The sequence below is a fragment of the Erigeron canadensis genome, chromosome 7 (assembly GCF_010389155.1).
Source record: "Erigeron canadensis isolate Cc75 chromosome 7, C_canadensis_v1, whole genome shotgun sequence".
NCBI lineage: Eukaryota > Viridiplantae > Streptophyta > Magnoliopsida > Asterales > Asteraceae > Erigeron > Erigeron canadensis.
The window spans coordinates 33362702-33379433 of NC_057767.1; the positions used below are offsets into that span (position 1 = coordinate 33362702).

The window sequence follows — 16732 nt, forward strand, 5'->3', positions numbered from 1 at the left end:
AGCAACCCAAAAGCAAGTAAAAACCACCCAGATTGCTAGCTAAGATTCGACTGTCGGGCTAATACGTTTAATGTTTTATTTCCATTCTTGATAATACAACAGTCCATCATCGATTATTTCTTTTAATTTTGATTGTTAGCTCTTTAATTTCTTATATATAGGCAAGACCTTAAATATTATGTTCAATTCCAGCATGAGATATTAATTGTCTTCCATATATTTATAAAATAAGAAAGATAGATGGCATCATTGCAAAATGATGAGCAGTCTAATGACTTGCTTCGATCCCAAGCTCACATATGGAACCATATGTTGAGCTATATAAAATCAATGTCACTCAAATGCGCTATTCAGTTAGACATACCCGATATTATCAATAGTCACGGTGCACCCTTTTGCTAGCTCCCGCATCTCGGTATCTTTTGGAGGAGGAGCCATTGAGCATGAGACACTTTTTGCTAGCCATGCTGGATCCAATATTTATGAATCCATGGCAAGACATGAGCAAGTGGTTCAAAAATGACGATCTCAACCCTTGTCACACAACCCACGGGAGCACGCTTTATGAACTTGCAGGCCAGGAGCCGGGTCTCAACCATTTCTTTAATGAAGCAATGGCTTGTGATTCAAGGCTTGTTACAACTATCATTTTTAAACATTGTAGGAGTGTTTTTCAAGGGTTAAATTCAATTGTTGATGTTGGTAGCGGTACTGGGACCGTGGTCGAAGCCATTGCCAAAGCTTTCCCGAGTATTAGTTGCATTGGTTTTGATCTTCCTCATGTTATTGATGGTTTGGTTGGAAGTAAGAATTTGAGTTATGTTAGTGGAGACATGTTTAAAGCCATTCCCAAAGCTGATGCAGTTTTGCTTAAGGTATTATCCCAAGGCTTCCTTGCTAGATACAAACACACTAAACTCATATTGCACTATAAGCCACATTATTAACAATAACGTTAAAATAAACGCTAAAATATGAGGAAAAAAACATAACTCGACACAAAACTGTTAATAACTAATACTAGATGAAGCACCTTTTCATTTTGTTCAAAACATATAACCTATAATATAGTTGCAATCTAAAGTGATCAAAGTTCTATATACAATCTATATATCATATTAAAGTTCTAACTTTTTTCAACAAAACAGTTGATATTACATAATTGGAGTGACCAAGAGTGCATAAAGATATTGAAGCAATGCAAAGAGGCAATTCCAAGCAAGGAAAATGGAGGAAAAGTAATCATCATAGATATGGTTTTAAAGGATAACCTCGAGAATCAACTTTTCTTTGATATGCTTATGATGACCGTTACAATGGGAAGAGAGAGGAGTGAAAAAGAGTGGGCACAACTCTTCCTTGAGGCTAGTTTTAGCGATTATAAAATACTGCTTCCCATTTTGGGGTCGAGATCTCTCATTGTAGCTTATCCCTAGTTAAGTTGCATTGCTTTTCTATATAACACATGTGCCAATAAAAGCTAGAAAGATATGTCAAATTAATGCGCATGTACGTACTTCAGTTTACTCATGGGCTTTCATCCTAGTGTATATGTCTATCAACCAATAAGCAAGGCCTTAAAGTTAAGTTCCACCATGAGATATTGTCTTTCATATTTATAAAACGAGAGTAAGTACCCGCGCGTTGCGGCTGTGAGATGATGGGGGTGATAGGTCATAGAGTGTGAGGTCATAAGAGGTGATAAGTCATAGAGTGTGATAGCCAAATGCCTTATCCGTACAGGATCCGTCCTTGGATTTAAAAATTCGTCGAAAGTATATCAAATGACATCTCTAAAGAAAGAGTATGAATTTTGGGGAAGTACTTAAAATTAATATTGAAATTTAAGTTAAATGTTGAAAATCTAGAGTCTTTTTGCTTTATAATATAGTATAAATAATTAGAAAGAAAGATGGCATTGCAAAATGATGAGCAATTTAATTACCTGTAATTTCGATCTCAAGCTCACATATCGAACCATATGTTGAGCTATATAAAACCCATGTCACTCAAATGTGCACCAATGTTGCTTTCTGAGTTGGAAGATGCGCTCCCTATTAACAAGGAGAGAACCCCTTTTGTGTATAGACTCATGCGTATCTTCCAAAGGATGAGCCGTTAAGTATGAGACCCGCTTTGCTAGCTACTTTGGATCCGATACTAATGGATGGATCCATGGCAAGACATGAGCAAATGGTTCAAAAATGACGATATCAAACCCTTTTTACACAACCCACGGGAGTATGTTTTGGGACCTTGCAGGCCAAGAGTCCAATCTTAACCATTTCTTTAATGAAGCAATGGCCAGTGATTCAAGGCTTGTTACAACGGTCATTCTTAAAAGTTACAGGAGTGTTTTTCAAGGCTTAAATTCAATTGTGGATGTTGTTTGTGGTCTTATTCCTTGATTTTGCTATTTGTCATCATCTTATTAATTATTAAAAAAAATTTAGGTTATTTAATTAAAAGAATTAGTTATTTTCTTAAAATAATAAATGATAAAATAACAGAAGAAAAAAATGTGTATAGAAATATTTTGTGGTGTAGATATCACTTCTCAATTTAAGATAGTGACCATTCTTTTGGACATATGATTTCAAACTTATTGTGTTAATATATAATCAATACTACTCAAGCTCCTTTTCATTTTTCTCAGCGACCATCCCTTTACGTTTGTCTCTATTTTGAAAAATACGACCTATAATATAGTTAAAGTTTTAAGTGATCAAAGATTCAAAGTTCTATATACAATCATTTCATATTAAGTTATGTTTTCTTTTACAACAAAACAGCTGATATTACATGATTGGAGTGACCAAGAGTGCCCGAAGATATTGAGTCAATGCAGAGAGGCAATTCCAAGCAAGAAATATGGAGGAAAATTAATCATCATAGATCATACGGTGGTAAAAAATAACCCAGACGACCACCAAACACTCAAGACTCAAGTTTTCTTGGACATGGTTATGATGACTCTCACAACGGGAAGAGAGAGGAGCGAAAAGGAGAGTGAACAACTCTTTGTTGATGCTGGTTTTAGGACAAACATATTTAAAATGGGAAGTGATAAAAGATATCAAACTTTCAAAGCACATGTGTGGTAAGTTTATTATTTGTGTTTGTTAGAAAAAGACCGAAGAACCTTTTGATCCTTTTGACCTCAATGTGTGACGAGATAGTTACTAGTAAGTAGTACTTGATCCACAAATCCTTCATCTACAAATCTTTTAAACCTAACCTAATTAAGGCGTTCAAAAGGTAAATAGTAACCCACCGACAGCGAAGTTTGTCTTTTTATTTGAATGGTAATAAATCTTTCTAGTACAATGATCCTATCTGAAACGGGAGCCACATGCATTTACTTCAATACTATGATCTACATGGATTGTAGAATTGTAGGTGGATATATATAGCCACATCTATAAGGTTAAGTTTCACCATATATGAGATATATAGTCTTTTTATTATAATTAACACGATATAATTAGAAAAAAAAAAAAGAGATGGCATTGCAAAATGATGAGGAATCTAAAGATTTGCTTCATTTTCAAGCTCAAATATGGAACCATATCTTCAGCTTTATTAAGCCCATGTCACTCAAATGTGCTATTCAGTTAGAAATACCCGATATTATCAATGGTCACGGTGCACCGATGTTGCTCTCCGAGTTAGTAGATGCACTCTCTATTAACAAGGAGAGAACCCCTTTTGTGTATCGACTTATGCGTATCCTTGTCCATTCTGGTTTCTTTGTGAAACAAAACATAGGCAAAACGCGATATGGCAATGACAACGAAGTGGAAGACAATGAGAAAAATGAAGGCTATTTGCTAGCTCCTGCTTCTCGGTATCTTCTGAAGGAGGAGCCGCTAAGTGTGAGACCCTTTTTACTAGCCATGCTGGATCCAATATTAATGAATCCATGGCAAGATATGAGTAAATGGTTCAAAAATGACGATGCCAACCCTTGTCACACAACCCACGGGGCAATGTTATGGGAACTTACAAGCCAGGAATCTGGTCTTAACCATCTGTTTAACGAAGGAATGGCTAGTGATGCAAGGCTTGTTACAGACGACGCCGTCCTGAAACATTACAAGAATGTTTTTCAAGGGTTAAGCTCAATTGTTGATGTTGGAGGTGGTACTGGGACCGCTGTCAAAGCAATTGCTGAAGCTTTTCCGGGTGTTAATTGCATCGTATTCGATCTCCCACATGTTATTGATGGTTTAGTAGGAAGTAAGAATTTGAGTTATGCTAGTGGAGACATGTTTGAAGCCATTCCCAAAGCTGATGCAGTATTGTTAAAGGTATTTTCTCAAAGTTTCCTTGTTAGTAATACACTGAACTTATATATATTGCACTGTAAGCCACATAGTCAGTAATAATAGCTACACTAAAAGGAAAAAAAAAAGAGTGTATTGTACTATGGTGTAGGTATCACCTCCCATTTTAACTTAATGATCAATCTTTAGACATCTTTTACAATTTAATTGAACACAAAAATGTTAATAATCATTAACCAAGCTAAGCTCCATTTCATTTTTTTAACGCCCATCCTTCACATGCGTCTCTATTCTATAACATAAAACCTATAGTTTCAATATAAAGGAGTCAAAGTTCTATCTACAATCATTTCATATTAAGTTATGTTTTCTGTCACAAATAAAACAGTGGATATTACATGATTGGAGTGACCAAGAGTGCATAAAGATATTGAAGCAGTGTAGAGAGGCGATTCCAAGCAAGGAAAATGGAGGAAAACTAATCATCATAGATATGGTGATAAAGCATGACCCACACGACAACCAATCACTCGAGACTCAGCTTTTCTTTGATATGCTTATGATGACCGTTACAAAGGGAAGAGAAAGGAGCGAAAAGGAGTGGGCAATGCTCTTCCTTGATGCTGGCTTTAGCGAATACAAGATACATCCTGTTTTGGGGTTAAGATCTCTCATTGAAGTTTATCCTAGTTAAGTTGTGCTGCTTTCAATATAACATGAATGCCAATGAAGCTATCAAGATAAGATTTGTATGCACGTAATTCAGTTTACTCATTGGCTTTTATCCTAGTGGCATCCTAACCCGTCAACCAATAAGATGTAAGTAGTACCGAGGTAGAATTGGTGTGGATGTAAGTAGACAACTTCTAAATGTACGTGGAATTTGTGTGGATGTTCGTGTAATTTTGCTTCTCTATAATAAGAAAATGTTTTACCTCATTCCCCTTTTGTATCATCATGTTCTTCATGAATATTAAGTAGGGGTTGTCACGGACCAGTATGGTTTTGACTAAATCTTAAACCGAACTGATCCCCGAATTTAACATATAGTAAACCAATTACATTGTTTGGCATGCCATGTATCGAGGTTTGACTACTTTTGTCAAAGACTGGAGGTTGAACCCCCACATGTTACTACTTTTACAATTTTTTGTATTGAACGGCTTTTGCAAATTGTAAGATAATATGCACTATTTATCCAGAAATTCCTATAACTAAGGTAAATCAATAATATATATATATATATATATATCGATATTCAGTTCCTACTTTTGATAATTACCGGTTCGGACCAATCCGAATACCAGTGTACTACTGAAACCAATACTAGGTGTCTTGTTATGAAGAACTTTATGTTAAATTTCCAATAGTACTAAGTTCAGGTGATCTGACCTAAAGCCTAGTCTAGATAGGATTCAAGAAGACAAATAAGAACATGACTGTTATTGAATGAATTTATGCTCCCGAGAAAAGCTATTTCAGCCTTCCGGACAGTTAAGGGCAATTCTTACATCCCTCATCGCTTCACTTCCTGACCTTATTCTCGAGTAATAAAGGGCTTTAACCCATGTTGGTTCCAAAAACTTTGTGTTAGATATCAGAAGAGGATTTAGACTAAGTATGTGCTTTCAAATCTTAATGTAAAAAGAAAAGAATTAAAATGAACTTAAACACAAATATGAATGATTGAGTAAACATGTTTTTGCATTTCATATCTATAAATGAATTTCAACATTCCCTGAAAGTGTAACTTGATGTTTGATTCAACCAGTAATATCCTTGATTAATTATGTAGCAACTAATAATTGGTAGCTTCCTTGCAATAACCATTATGGATACTAGATTAACAAGAAACCACTAACATTGTTCGATGTGTACACATTGCAATTGCACCTCTATTTATAATTCAAGCTACATGTGTATTTATGATACAGAAATGGTCACAGGGATATCCCAATTAGATTGCGTACATCCGAGTAGAAGAGACTCGTCGTCCCCAGGTAACCCAAACATCCATTTACCCGTTTTGTTACTCTTTGGAGGTTGTGTTAATAACGTGAAATAGTCATTGTATAATTTGAAAATGAGATTTCATTTTTAAAGCAGAGTGTGTACAAAGGATTAACATATTGGGTTAATTATGAGTTAAGTTATGCTGTTATATTGCTGTATTAACATCTACATATTAACATATATCATAAAGGACTAAAGGTGGCTTAGCAGACAGTTACTATCACAAGTAAACATCACCTGAATTTGCAAACTAAGATAAGGCTGCTCTAGCTGAATTTTTTTTCATTTAAAAAACATTAACTTGATGTACATGCACAACAATTAAACTAAGAATCTTGCTCTTACCAGATAGCAGAACATGCAGCAATATGTTTCATCATAACTGTTTCATCATCAGATCAGGTGCGATTTGATTCAAGATGGAAGGGACCAATTTCCAGATTTGAAGTCTTTGTAGAAGCCGCTGGATCTCTTTGAAACAACAAAAAAAACTGCAACCACAAAAAGGAATTGAAAAGAAGATGATAACCATAGATACATGATGGTTAGATATGAAAGAAAACACTAGTTCGATAATTATGGCAACAAACCAGGGATTCCAGGGATAACAAGATTTTGTTCTTTGAGAACTGCATGAAGGGTTCTTTTCTCGTTCACTTTCACCCACTTGGAATGGCCTTGTCCTACAGTGCAAAACAAAGCAAATTTTATAAAGCAGTTTAAACGGGAACAGCCAATGTGCTAGAGGTGGCAAAAAGGAGGGGGGGAGGAGGAGGAGAGGGGGTTCTCATAGTTTAGGTTGAGAAGAGTAACAATTGGTACATGTTGGGGTGGATGGGTCGAACTCACCCAAAACACATTCTGTCCAAATATTAATTATTTATAAATAACTAGTGTGTTATGTAGCTTTTGACCCGTTTGTACTGTTCATCCATCTGGCCCGTTCCTTTAAAGCTAAAACTTTGGTTGATACATTTGACACGTTGAATATGAAACATAAATCATCGACCCATTCCTAACTTAATGAGTTGAATTTGCCAAACCAAATCCAACGTGTGAAAGGAAGTCCTTACAAGATGTAAATTCGAGTTGAGATTCTTTTTCTTTACGTTCTCCTAGTTAAAAAAACATAAAATTAAACTAATATCAAACAAACATACCAACTGAGGAGATTACTTTATGGGAAGATTTATCAATCTCATCATCACCAAAAGTTTCAATATGGGAAGCTACCGTACCCTGTAAGAAATTACTAATAATTTCTTTCTTTGACAAACAAACCCCTGATCCTGCCTGAAAAGCAAAGCACATATTCAAAAATAATCGATATAAGATTCACACATAAAGAGAACATAGATACAACATCTAACCTCATAGTACAACTCAATAGCATCACGCGTATAAGAGTTTTCTTTATCCCATGGCAATGGACCAGCACTCTCAGAAAATATGTTTTAAAGCTAAGGATTAACACAGAATTATAGAATTCACTCTAATTACAAAACTGGAGGCAGTGTCACTTTGCAGACACAAAAATAGAGGTGGCTATTTAGGCCCACTTACTGATGATCAGGTCAACCTAGCCAATTGTGGTTAGGTTTTATCTCTAACAGATCAAATGGGTAAAAAAGATAGCTTAAAAGAAGAGCAGTTAAATGGGTTAAAAGTCACCAAAAGTAAACTTCTAATATAACTTTCTAAATCATTTTATTCAAAAACTTATATTACTACTGAAGATATATAATTTTGCAGCCATATATGACAAACTACATATTTGAAGAAGTTTGAAATTCCGGGGCCAAACAGTGATTCAGGACAGCTAAAGCTCGACTGTACCAAAAACTGTAAACTTTTCCCACTACCCGCCATTTTTCCATCTCAAGTAAGAAATATGTGAGAAAGGATATCAAGTCAAGATGAGCTGAAAACATATCAGTCTCACAGAAGTCCTCAATGAAGTCGCTAGACATAACTTCCGCATAGAGAAGAAGCACCGGCCAGTGAAGTATATGATCTTTATCTAAGATTGGCTTTTTCAATCCAGTTAATTCTTGATACATGGCCTTTCCGATCCTCAATCCTCTGTCTTCAATTGCTGAAACTAGGTCCTGCAGAAACTTATATCAGAGAGGCTTCAAAAATGCTAGGCCGAGTGTTACTTTTCAAAACATTACGATGCAAAACCTTTGCTTGAGACAGAGATCTGGAAACACGAGACTCGTGTTCTTGACGTTCAGATATGTGTGAATCTATTTGCTTTTTTAGCTTCTTTAATTCTTCATTATCTGGGTCCTGAGCAAGTCCTTTCTCACAAAAGGCCTTTGCTTCAAAAAACTTATTCAAAGATAACGATGCTTTAGCTGCTCTATAAAAAGCCTAGGAATACAACAGACCAGACACATATGTTAACAATAACTCTAAAAATATTGAACTGAATCATCAACGAATTATGCACAGAAACAGAAACCTTAACATATGTTGGGGACAGCTTTATGGCTTCCTCGGAATCTGCAAGAGCACGGCCAAAGTTCCCAAGGAGTATATTTACATGGGCTCTATTAGAAAGAATTATTGAGGTCTCGGATTCACTTAAGGCCTTCTGATTTATTGCCCGTGTGTAGCAATCTATAGCCTCGGAATAATGCTTCTTTCCCATCTTAACATATTTGTTACCTTCTTCCTACATTTTCAAGACAAACTTCAATAGTCACTAAAATGAACAACAAGAGTAGTAGATGACTCGGGTCACACGATGTATATGTTGAATATTGGTTTGGCATATCCAATATGACACATTAAATGTTTAGTTCCAATCTGGTCTATATTTCTATTTTGTTCATTTTGGTTCGTTCCAAGGTAGCGTTTGTAATCGTTCCTTGTTTAGCAAGTTTACCACTAACAAAAAATGTTATTGTTGCACAAAACTAACTATTTCCAAAATACATACTAAGCAAAAAAAAATGAAAACTTGCTCCATTAAAACGAGGCCATCTGGATAAATTTCCAAAATCAGTTAAATTGTAATACCCATTACTATTTTAATTAACTTTTTAACCTCAAACTTATCACAGAACTAAAAAAAAGCATATATTCTTATAATTACACAAAACATAAGTAAATTAATATATATATATATGTATGTATGTAATTACTTTGAGTTCAAGAGCAGCAGATTGTTTGAGAGCAAAGATGGCATCAAGGTCTGCTTGTTCACTTTCTGTTTGTGGTTCTGACCCTTTTTCCATTAGCAGCGCCATCTTCTCCGGCAGTACCTTTCTCTTTCGCCGGCGGTGGAATTATATGGTGCTATTTACTGGGCCAATGGGCCTCAAAAAAAACTTTATTTTAATAAACTACAAAAAGTTATTATGATATGTTTGAATATATAAATAACTAAAAAGAACAAATTAAAACAATAAGTCAAGATGGCCGAGCGGTCTAAGGCGCCAGTTTCAGGTACTGGTCCGAAAGGGCGTGGGTTCAAATCCCACTCTTGACAATTTTTATATTTTATCCATACAAAAAAATTTTATGCTCGACGTATGCTTATTTACAAATTTTATCCCCCTGAACTATATGACTAGTAACATATGTGGTACCTGTACTTTAAGGGGGTAAAAAATAAAAACGACTCTGCTGGGGATCGAACCCAGAATCTCTGGTTTCGTAGACCAGCGCCTTATCCATTGGGCCACAGAGTCATTTGTTGGTTTCATTTCCTAGATATTCATTAAGATAACCTACGTTTCTTTGGTTATTAATTTGTGTATATATGAAATAGGAAAACAAAATTGTTAGAAAGAAATGGAAACTAAATAAAATTATACGTTTCACGCCCACACATATAAAACATGACTTAAACTGATAATCTAGGTTGGTGATCATTATACATACAACTTATATATATATATATATATATATGTATAAAATTATAAATGAAATTTGATAAATATTCAACTTGAAGAAATGGATCGTCACACATTCGAGATACGACAACATTTGAAGACATGATAGTTTTTGTTTTATGTCTACTATGAACTACATACTAAGAAAGTAAAAAGAATATATGATTTCGGTTTGTTAGTAATTGGAATTTATATAACCAGGGCAATAAGCATCTATTAATCTTGGTATCAATTTAATGACCTTTTCCCTCATCATCTAGATGTTGGAGCGAGGATTAACATTTATTATTTATCAATATATAGAAGGCGCATTTGATATATCTTTGATAACAATTATCAACAAGATCACTAAGTTAATTGAGACAAGATATGGTTGATGACCAGTTGGAAACACGCATTATTAGAACAAGGTGACTATGTGGGCGTTGACAATGGGATCCGTTTTTTCTCTGGACCGGTACAGAGGAACACTAGTTGAACCAGATTAGCGGATTGACAAGCAAAAAACTGTAAACTTGACCAACATTAATGGAGTTATAAGTGATTGCTTTATGTGTTATCTCATTAGAACTTCTAGTTGAAAAGAATTTCTTCTGGTTTTAGCTTTTTTAGTACAATGATTGTAATTTCTAAAATGTACATATGCTATCACTTAAACTATTAGAAATTACTCAAATTAGTAACCATGCTTCCCATTTTAACCATTAGAACACCTCTGGTTTCTTAAGAAACTTATTTAAGCTATACATGTATCAACCACATGAAAGTATATTCTTGATGAAAGGGAGTTTGAGCCACTGTGAGTTCAAGTTAAACGTTATTGTAAATTGAGAACAATTAGCTAAACAATACTGTATAGGATAGGATACCCTTTGATGGTAGAACTATAAACTTGTTCGTAAAATAGTTATTAAAAACCGTCAAAAAAAGTAACTAAAACATCGATCATAATTTTTTATTTCTCAAATCAGGACAAAAACCGGACATGAATAGTTACAATTGTTTTTCTCGTTTTCCTTTAATCGGTTGGTTATAAAACTTTTATCAAAAATGGTACAACAATATCGACTCTGCTGGGGATCGAACCCAGAATCTCTGGTTTCGTAGACCAGCGCCTTATCCATTGGGCCACAGAGTCAATTGGTGTTCGATTTTGCGAAGCTATATTTATAATAACTATTAGTTTGATCGTATTATTTATTTTTAAGTAAGGATTATAATAATAACAATAAATAATATTCCATAAGTAGGGATTGTATCTCATTTTATACATTGTAACAAAGTTGTGCAACGTATTACACCATCAATTATAACGGGAACCAGGTCGAATGATACATTAGATTTCATTATTTTATTGATTTTGTCTTATTAATAAGCCGTTATCTAATACTATCTTATAAAACATTTTTGTTTTTTTTTTTAAGAAAAGATAATTTGAACTACCCAAAATACCTTTATTTTTTATTCACTAATTTAAATAATTATACCTAATATATCTATAATAACTTTGAATTCCAACCACTAATTCTTTTCTCTCTCCTCAAATCTCAATCACTCATTTTTTTTCTCCTTCATAAATCATTTTTATTCCTCTAATTCATTCAAAATCTTTTATCTCAAAAACCGTATATCGATAAATTATAAAAATTGTATGAGTGTTCTTAAAATTCATGCTCTTTCATTAGAGTTATCATTCGATATAGTTTTGACGAATTTTTAAACTCGATAGCGGAGCCCCTACGACAAAACATTTGGTTATCACACTCTATGACTTATCACCTCATATGACCTATCACCCCACCATCACACTGCAACAACGCGGAAAATGCAGAGGAAACGAATGCATTTGTATACCATTAAATTTAATTTTTTAAATTAAATATGAAGTTAAAGATCTTACGGAGCTTGCTCATGTATAACATGATTCGTATTTGATCATATAAAAGATTCTCTTCAAGCAAACCGACCTATCCTCTGCATGGGCTTACGTGATGGTTGGAACAAAGACACATTTGGTTATGAATTCAAATGTAACTAAGGGCACATATCTGTACAGACCAATCAATAGTTCAAGTCACACACTCCCATAATCCATTTTCTCTTCGAAAAATTCCCTTCAACTAAGGATAATAAAATAATAAATACAAGCTATCTCAAACTCCAACAATCGACATAAAAAAATCGAATGTCATTGTCACTGTGTGATGCCGAATGGGGCGTGGGATGCCGACCCTTAACCTTTGCTCTTATATAAATGTGATGTCGGATTATAATCCTCTTTTACATAGGTCCACTTAGGCATGTGTAATGTGTTGTATAAATGTGATGTCGGGTTATGTCAATGGCAAGTAATTGAACTTAACTACTTAAGTAGGACCGAATGCAATCTGGGGTAGCTTGATATAAATGTGACAATTTGATTATTAGGGAGGGGTGGGGAGTGGATGCAAGTAGGCATGGCGTCATGCGGTTTGGCCGAACCCACATTTCAATACCATTACTTACTCTGTTCATTTTGTTTTTTGTTTTTTGTGGGTCTTCTAAGTTTTATTAATTTATTTACTCTATTCTCATTACTTTGCATTTGATTTTAAAAAAATGGTGAGGGTAGACAAATTATCACACCTATCATTACATATATATATCATTAACTTATAGTCTTATACTGTACATTATATTGAGTGCTCAATGGTGTAACAATTTCAAATAATTATATAAACCAAAAACAAGTGAAAATATAAAAAGGGATGGTCGGTGATGAGTTTAGGACTCAAATCTCAATACTACCCCGCTATGTATGGATCCATCCACCATCTTTGATTCTTTGAAAGCCACAAATTAAACCAAACAAGTTTTCATTAGCTGCTGTGATTGAGCAATTTTCACTTACATTTTATTTTATATTTATATATGTTAAATTCTTATAGTACTATGGAGTTCTGCTTTTCTATAAAAGGTCTCATATATATATATATACTCTCTCCGTCTCATATTAAGTATCTTATTTTGACTTTTTAAGTCTTTTTCTTTCAACTTTGACTTTAAATATTTTTGTTTGTGTTATATAATACTTTATATAACATATATGAATTGATTGAGTTTTAAATGTACTTTTCATTAATATAACTTTTATCAACTAATATATAACACAAACAAAAATATTTACGGTCAAAGTCGGAAGAAAAAAATTTGACCAGTCAAAACTGGACAATTAAAATGAGACGGAGAGGTATATATATTAACCCATCTAGGTAATTAAATATTTGAGGTGTGGAGGGAAATGTTGATGGATATATCTAATTCAAAATATTAGTCTTTTTTAGATAATATGAATAATGAAAATCTCATGTGTTTACCTATTTATTTGCGGGCGATCTAGTGGAACAGAGAATATATCATTTAACTTACATAAATGACATACTAATCATTTGGCTGTGTATGATTTATAAAACTTTTTAGATAATGCCACTAATGCTTTTCAGATGTTCAATGTTCGTTATTATGTTATATATTTTCGACTATAATAGTCATGGGTTAGATATTGTAAAACAAGTATTAAAATAAAACAAATAAGATAAAATCTTGACCCTTACATCATGGTTAAGTTGATACGCGAAGATTCACGAAGCAATTGATGTGCGATGATATTTATGATGCACGGTGATTATCACTGTACAAAAACCTATTGTTTTATTTGTTTTACATTAATACTTATTTTATTTACATAAAACCGTAGTCATATGTATTTTATGAAATTGAACTATATTGAGACAAAAAAAAAAAATAACGTGTTTGTTTATAAATTTTTTTCCCCACAGATTAGCTTTATTAATAGAGTTTTGTTAATGATAGTGTTAACTATAATGATAGCTTTATCATTTTCTTTATTAATATGGCATAATACAAGGGGGGCATTAACAATTTGACCAGAACTCAGTCCAAAGTTAGCATGATTTTCGGAGGAGATCACGTCATCTTTGTACATGTGGCATATAACAACTGGCTACCGACGCACTTCTAGAAAAAGTCATAAAACACCAAATATACGTACACACGCAAATACAAATATTGACACATATACTCAATAAGCCTATCGTTAAGAGAAAACTGAAAAGAACCACAATTTTTATGTTCAACTAAAATGGAGAAGGGGAATTACATTTTTCAACAACCTCGTATCTATGTCCTAGGATTAGCTTGTGGTTTCTTTTGGATTTGCTTATTGTTCTTTCATTTTGGTCTTTTTGAAGGCACACCTTTCTTGAGCTATACCTTACAAATTAGTCCTAATCCCGTAGTTAAACACGAGCACGAAAATGCCATAGATACGAAACTCGATAGTCTAGATAAGCCTAATGATTTCCCTTTCGTAAAGGCAACGAGAAAAGTAGAAAATGAAAGTGATCCATGTAGTGGGAGGTATGTGTATGTTCATGATCTTCCTTCGCGATTCAATGAAGATATGATGAAGGATTGTGGAAGTATTAACAAATGGTTCGATATGTGTAAGTTTGTAACGAATAATGGGCTTGGACCGCCTTTAGAGGATAGTGAAGGCGTGTTTTCTGATAACGGATGGTATGCTACTAATCAGTTTACGGTTGATGTAATATTTAACAACCGAATGAAACAGTACGAGTGTTTGACAAATGATTCGTCTATGGCTGCTGCTATTTTTGTCCCGTTTTACGCAGGGTTTGATGCTGCTAGATATCTTTGGGGGTCTAATGTTTCAATAAGAGACGCGGCTTCTCTTGATCTTGTTAATTGGTTACAAAACAGAAAAGAATGGAAAGTTATGAATGGTAAAGATCATTTTCTTGTTGGAGGTAGAATCACTTGGGACTTTAGGAGATTATCGGATGAAGAAAACGATTGGGGGAATAAGTTTTTGTTCTTACCGGCTGCAAAAAACATGTCGATGCTTCTTATTGAATCAAGCCCTTGGAACTCAAACGATTTTGCTATCCCATATCCGACTTATTTCCATCCATCTAAAGATAATGATGTTTTTAGTTGGCAAGACCGGATGAGAAAACTAGAACGAAAATGGTTGTTCTGTTTTGCTGGAGCTCCACGGCCCGGTAACCCCAAATCAATTAGAAGTCTTTTAATCAATCAATGCAAGAACTCGAGAGTTGGGAAGCTTTTGGAATGTGGGATTGTGCAAGAAAGTAAGTGTCATTCTCCAAGTAGTATAATGAAAATGTTTCAAAGTTCGGTTTTTTGCTTACAACCTCAAGGTGATTCGTATACACGAAGATCAGCTTTTGATTCGATATTGGCTGGATGTATACCCGTGTTCTTTCATCCGGGTTCTTTTTACACACAATACACTTGGCATTTACCGAAAAACTATACTAAATACTCGGTTTTTATCCCAGAGAACGATATTCGTAGGAATATAAGTTTAGAACAACGTTTAAGCCAAATTGATCCCGAAAAGATCAAGAGGATGAGAGAGGAGGTCATAAATTTGATTCCTAGATTGATATATGCTGATCCAAGATCCAAATTGGAGACCATAAAAGATGCATTTGATGTATCGGTGGATGCAATCATCGATAAGGTGTCTAAAACGCGACAAGATATGATCGACGGGCATACGAATGATGATTTTATCGAAGAACTTAGCTGGAAGTACGCGTTATCAGAAAATGGCGAGTATATTGGAGTCCATGAATGGGATCCATTTTTCGCTAAAGCAAAACCGAATAATGGTAATGGAAATTAGGACAGATTTAAGCAAACACGACAAGTTAGAATTATACGAACAATGATCTAAACCAACAAAAAGTTATCATTAGTAGGTTTATTATTTTGTCACCGTTTTAGTTAATTAGTAGGAAGCATATATGTTTATGTTCTTTAGTTTTGGATTTAAATATATAGGCGACTATTGATTTTTTTTTGGTTACTCTTGTCTATCTATATTCCTTATTAAAAAATATAGCCCTGTTAAAAGTTACAGGGGGAAATATCTATTATGCCCTCATATCAAATCAAATCACTTGAAATCATCACAAGCAAAAAACGTATCAATATTAGCTACGTATGGTAAGTATTTAATTCATTTTTATCAATACATAGTACGTATGGTAAGTATTTAATTCATTCTTTCAATACATAATTTTCAAATTTAAGAAACGAGTAACAAATGTCTGCATAAAATACCTACTTATGGTAAGTTTTAAATCATTATTATCAATATATACATAATTTTAAACGACCCACGACACCATTAATATATAATTTATAACTTTTCAAAACTTTTGGAACAATTTTTTAATTAATTCATAATAATTTCCATAATTATAAAATGTTATGATTAATTGAGTTGTATATAAATAGCTTTCATTCCACACAAAACTTAAATACTACAATATCAACAAACTTTTCGATCTTTACATTGTGTCCTCAAATGGCACAAACAGGCCCGATGGTTCTTCATCGCGCAAAAGAAAACATCGTCGACGTTCGCACACACAGCCTTAAACTCCTGGTAATTCCATCAATGCTTCCAATAGA

The 16732-nt window shown here is 33.9% G+C and overlaps 3 protein-coding genes, 3 non-coding genes and 2 pseudogenes across 6 annotated transcripts; 5 read left to right on the forward strand and 3 right to left on the reverse strand.

Annotated features, from left to right (window-relative positions):
• The first annotated feature begins 240 nt into the window (after positions 1-240).
• Positions 241-1466, forward strand: LOC122607777 (annotated as a pseudogene).
• Positions 1467-1912: 446 nt separating this feature from the next.
• LOC122609361 lies at positions 1913-3105 on the forward strand (annotated as a pseudogene).
• Positions 3106-3414: 309 nt separating this feature from the next.
• LOC122607775 (trans-resveratrol di-O-methyltransferase-like) lies at positions 3415-5225 on the forward strand. The gene is made up of 2 exons (XM_043780814.1): positions 3415-4310; positions 4675-5225. The coding sequence occupies exons 1-2, from the start codon at positions 3504-3506 to the stop codon at positions 4978-4980; spliced, it is 1113 nt and encodes a 370-aa protein (XP_043636749.1). The 5' UTR covers positions 3415-3503; the 3' UTR covers positions 4981-5225.
• Positions 5226-6427: 1202 nt separating this feature from the next.
• LOC122607651 (tetratricopeptide repeat protein 4 homolog) lies at positions 6428-9607 on the reverse strand. Its single transcript, XM_043780669.1, has 8 exons — positions 9452-9607; positions 8767-8979; positions 8484-8675; positions 8207-8407; positions 7670-7750; positions 7460-7592; positions 6890-6982; positions 6428-6790 (listed from the first exon to the last, which is right to left on the reverse strand). Exons 1-8 carry the CDS (start codon positions 9554-9556, stop codon positions 6714-6716), a joined length of 1095 nt encoding a protein of 364 aa, XP_043636604.1. The 5' UTR covers positions 9557-9607; the 3' UTR covers positions 6428-6713.
• A 111-nt stretch (positions 9608-9718) lies between these two features.
• Positions 9719-9798, forward strand: TRNAL-CAG. Its single transcript has one exon. It is a non-coding gene; the product is annotated as a tRNA-Leu (tRNA).
• A 129-nt stretch (positions 9799-9927) lies between these two features.
• On the reverse strand, positions 9928-10000 carry TRNAR-ACG. Its single transcript has one exon. It is a non-coding gene; the product is annotated as a tRNA-Arg (tRNA).
• A 1269-nt stretch (positions 10001-11269) lies between these two features.
• Positions 11270-11342, reverse strand: TRNAR-ACG. The gene has a single exon. It is a non-coding gene; the product is annotated as a tRNA-Arg (tRNA).
• A 2970-nt stretch (positions 11343-14312) lies between these two features.
• Positions 14313-16121, forward strand: LOC122608164 (xyloglucan galactosyltransferase MUR3-like). The gene has a single exon (XM_043781258.1). It carries the CDS (start codon positions 14346-14348, stop codon positions 15936-15938), a length of 1593 nt encoding a protein of 530 aa, XP_043637193.1. The 5' UTR covers positions 14313-14345; the 3' UTR covers positions 15939-16121.
• The last annotated feature ends 611 nt before the right edge of the window (positions 16122-16732 follow it).

Coding starts and splice junctions, on each gene's coding strand:
- LOC122608164 (XM_043781258.1), top strand. CDS start 14,346: ATGGAGAAGGGGAATTACATTTTTCAACAACCTCGTATCTATGTCCTA.
- LOC122607775 (XM_043780814.1), top strand. CDS start 3,504: ATGGCATTGCAAAATGATGAGGAATCTAAAGATTTGCTTCATTTTCAA. Junction 4,311..4,674: donor CTGATGCAGTATTGTTAAAG/GTATTTTCTCAA, acceptor CAAATAAAACAG/TGGATATTACATGATTGGAG.
- LOC122607651 (XM_043780669.1), bottom strand. CDS start 9,556: ATGGCGCTGCTAATGGAAAAAGGGTCAGAACCACAAACAGAAAGTGAA. Junction 8,980..9,451: donor CTGCTGCTCTTGAACTCAAA/GTAATTACATAC, acceptor TTGAAAATGTAG/GAAGAAGGTAACAAATATGT. Junction 8,408..8,483: donor GATCTCTGTCTCAAGCAAAG/GTTTTGCATCGT, acceptor AAGTTTCTGCAG/GACCTAGTTTCAGCAATTGA.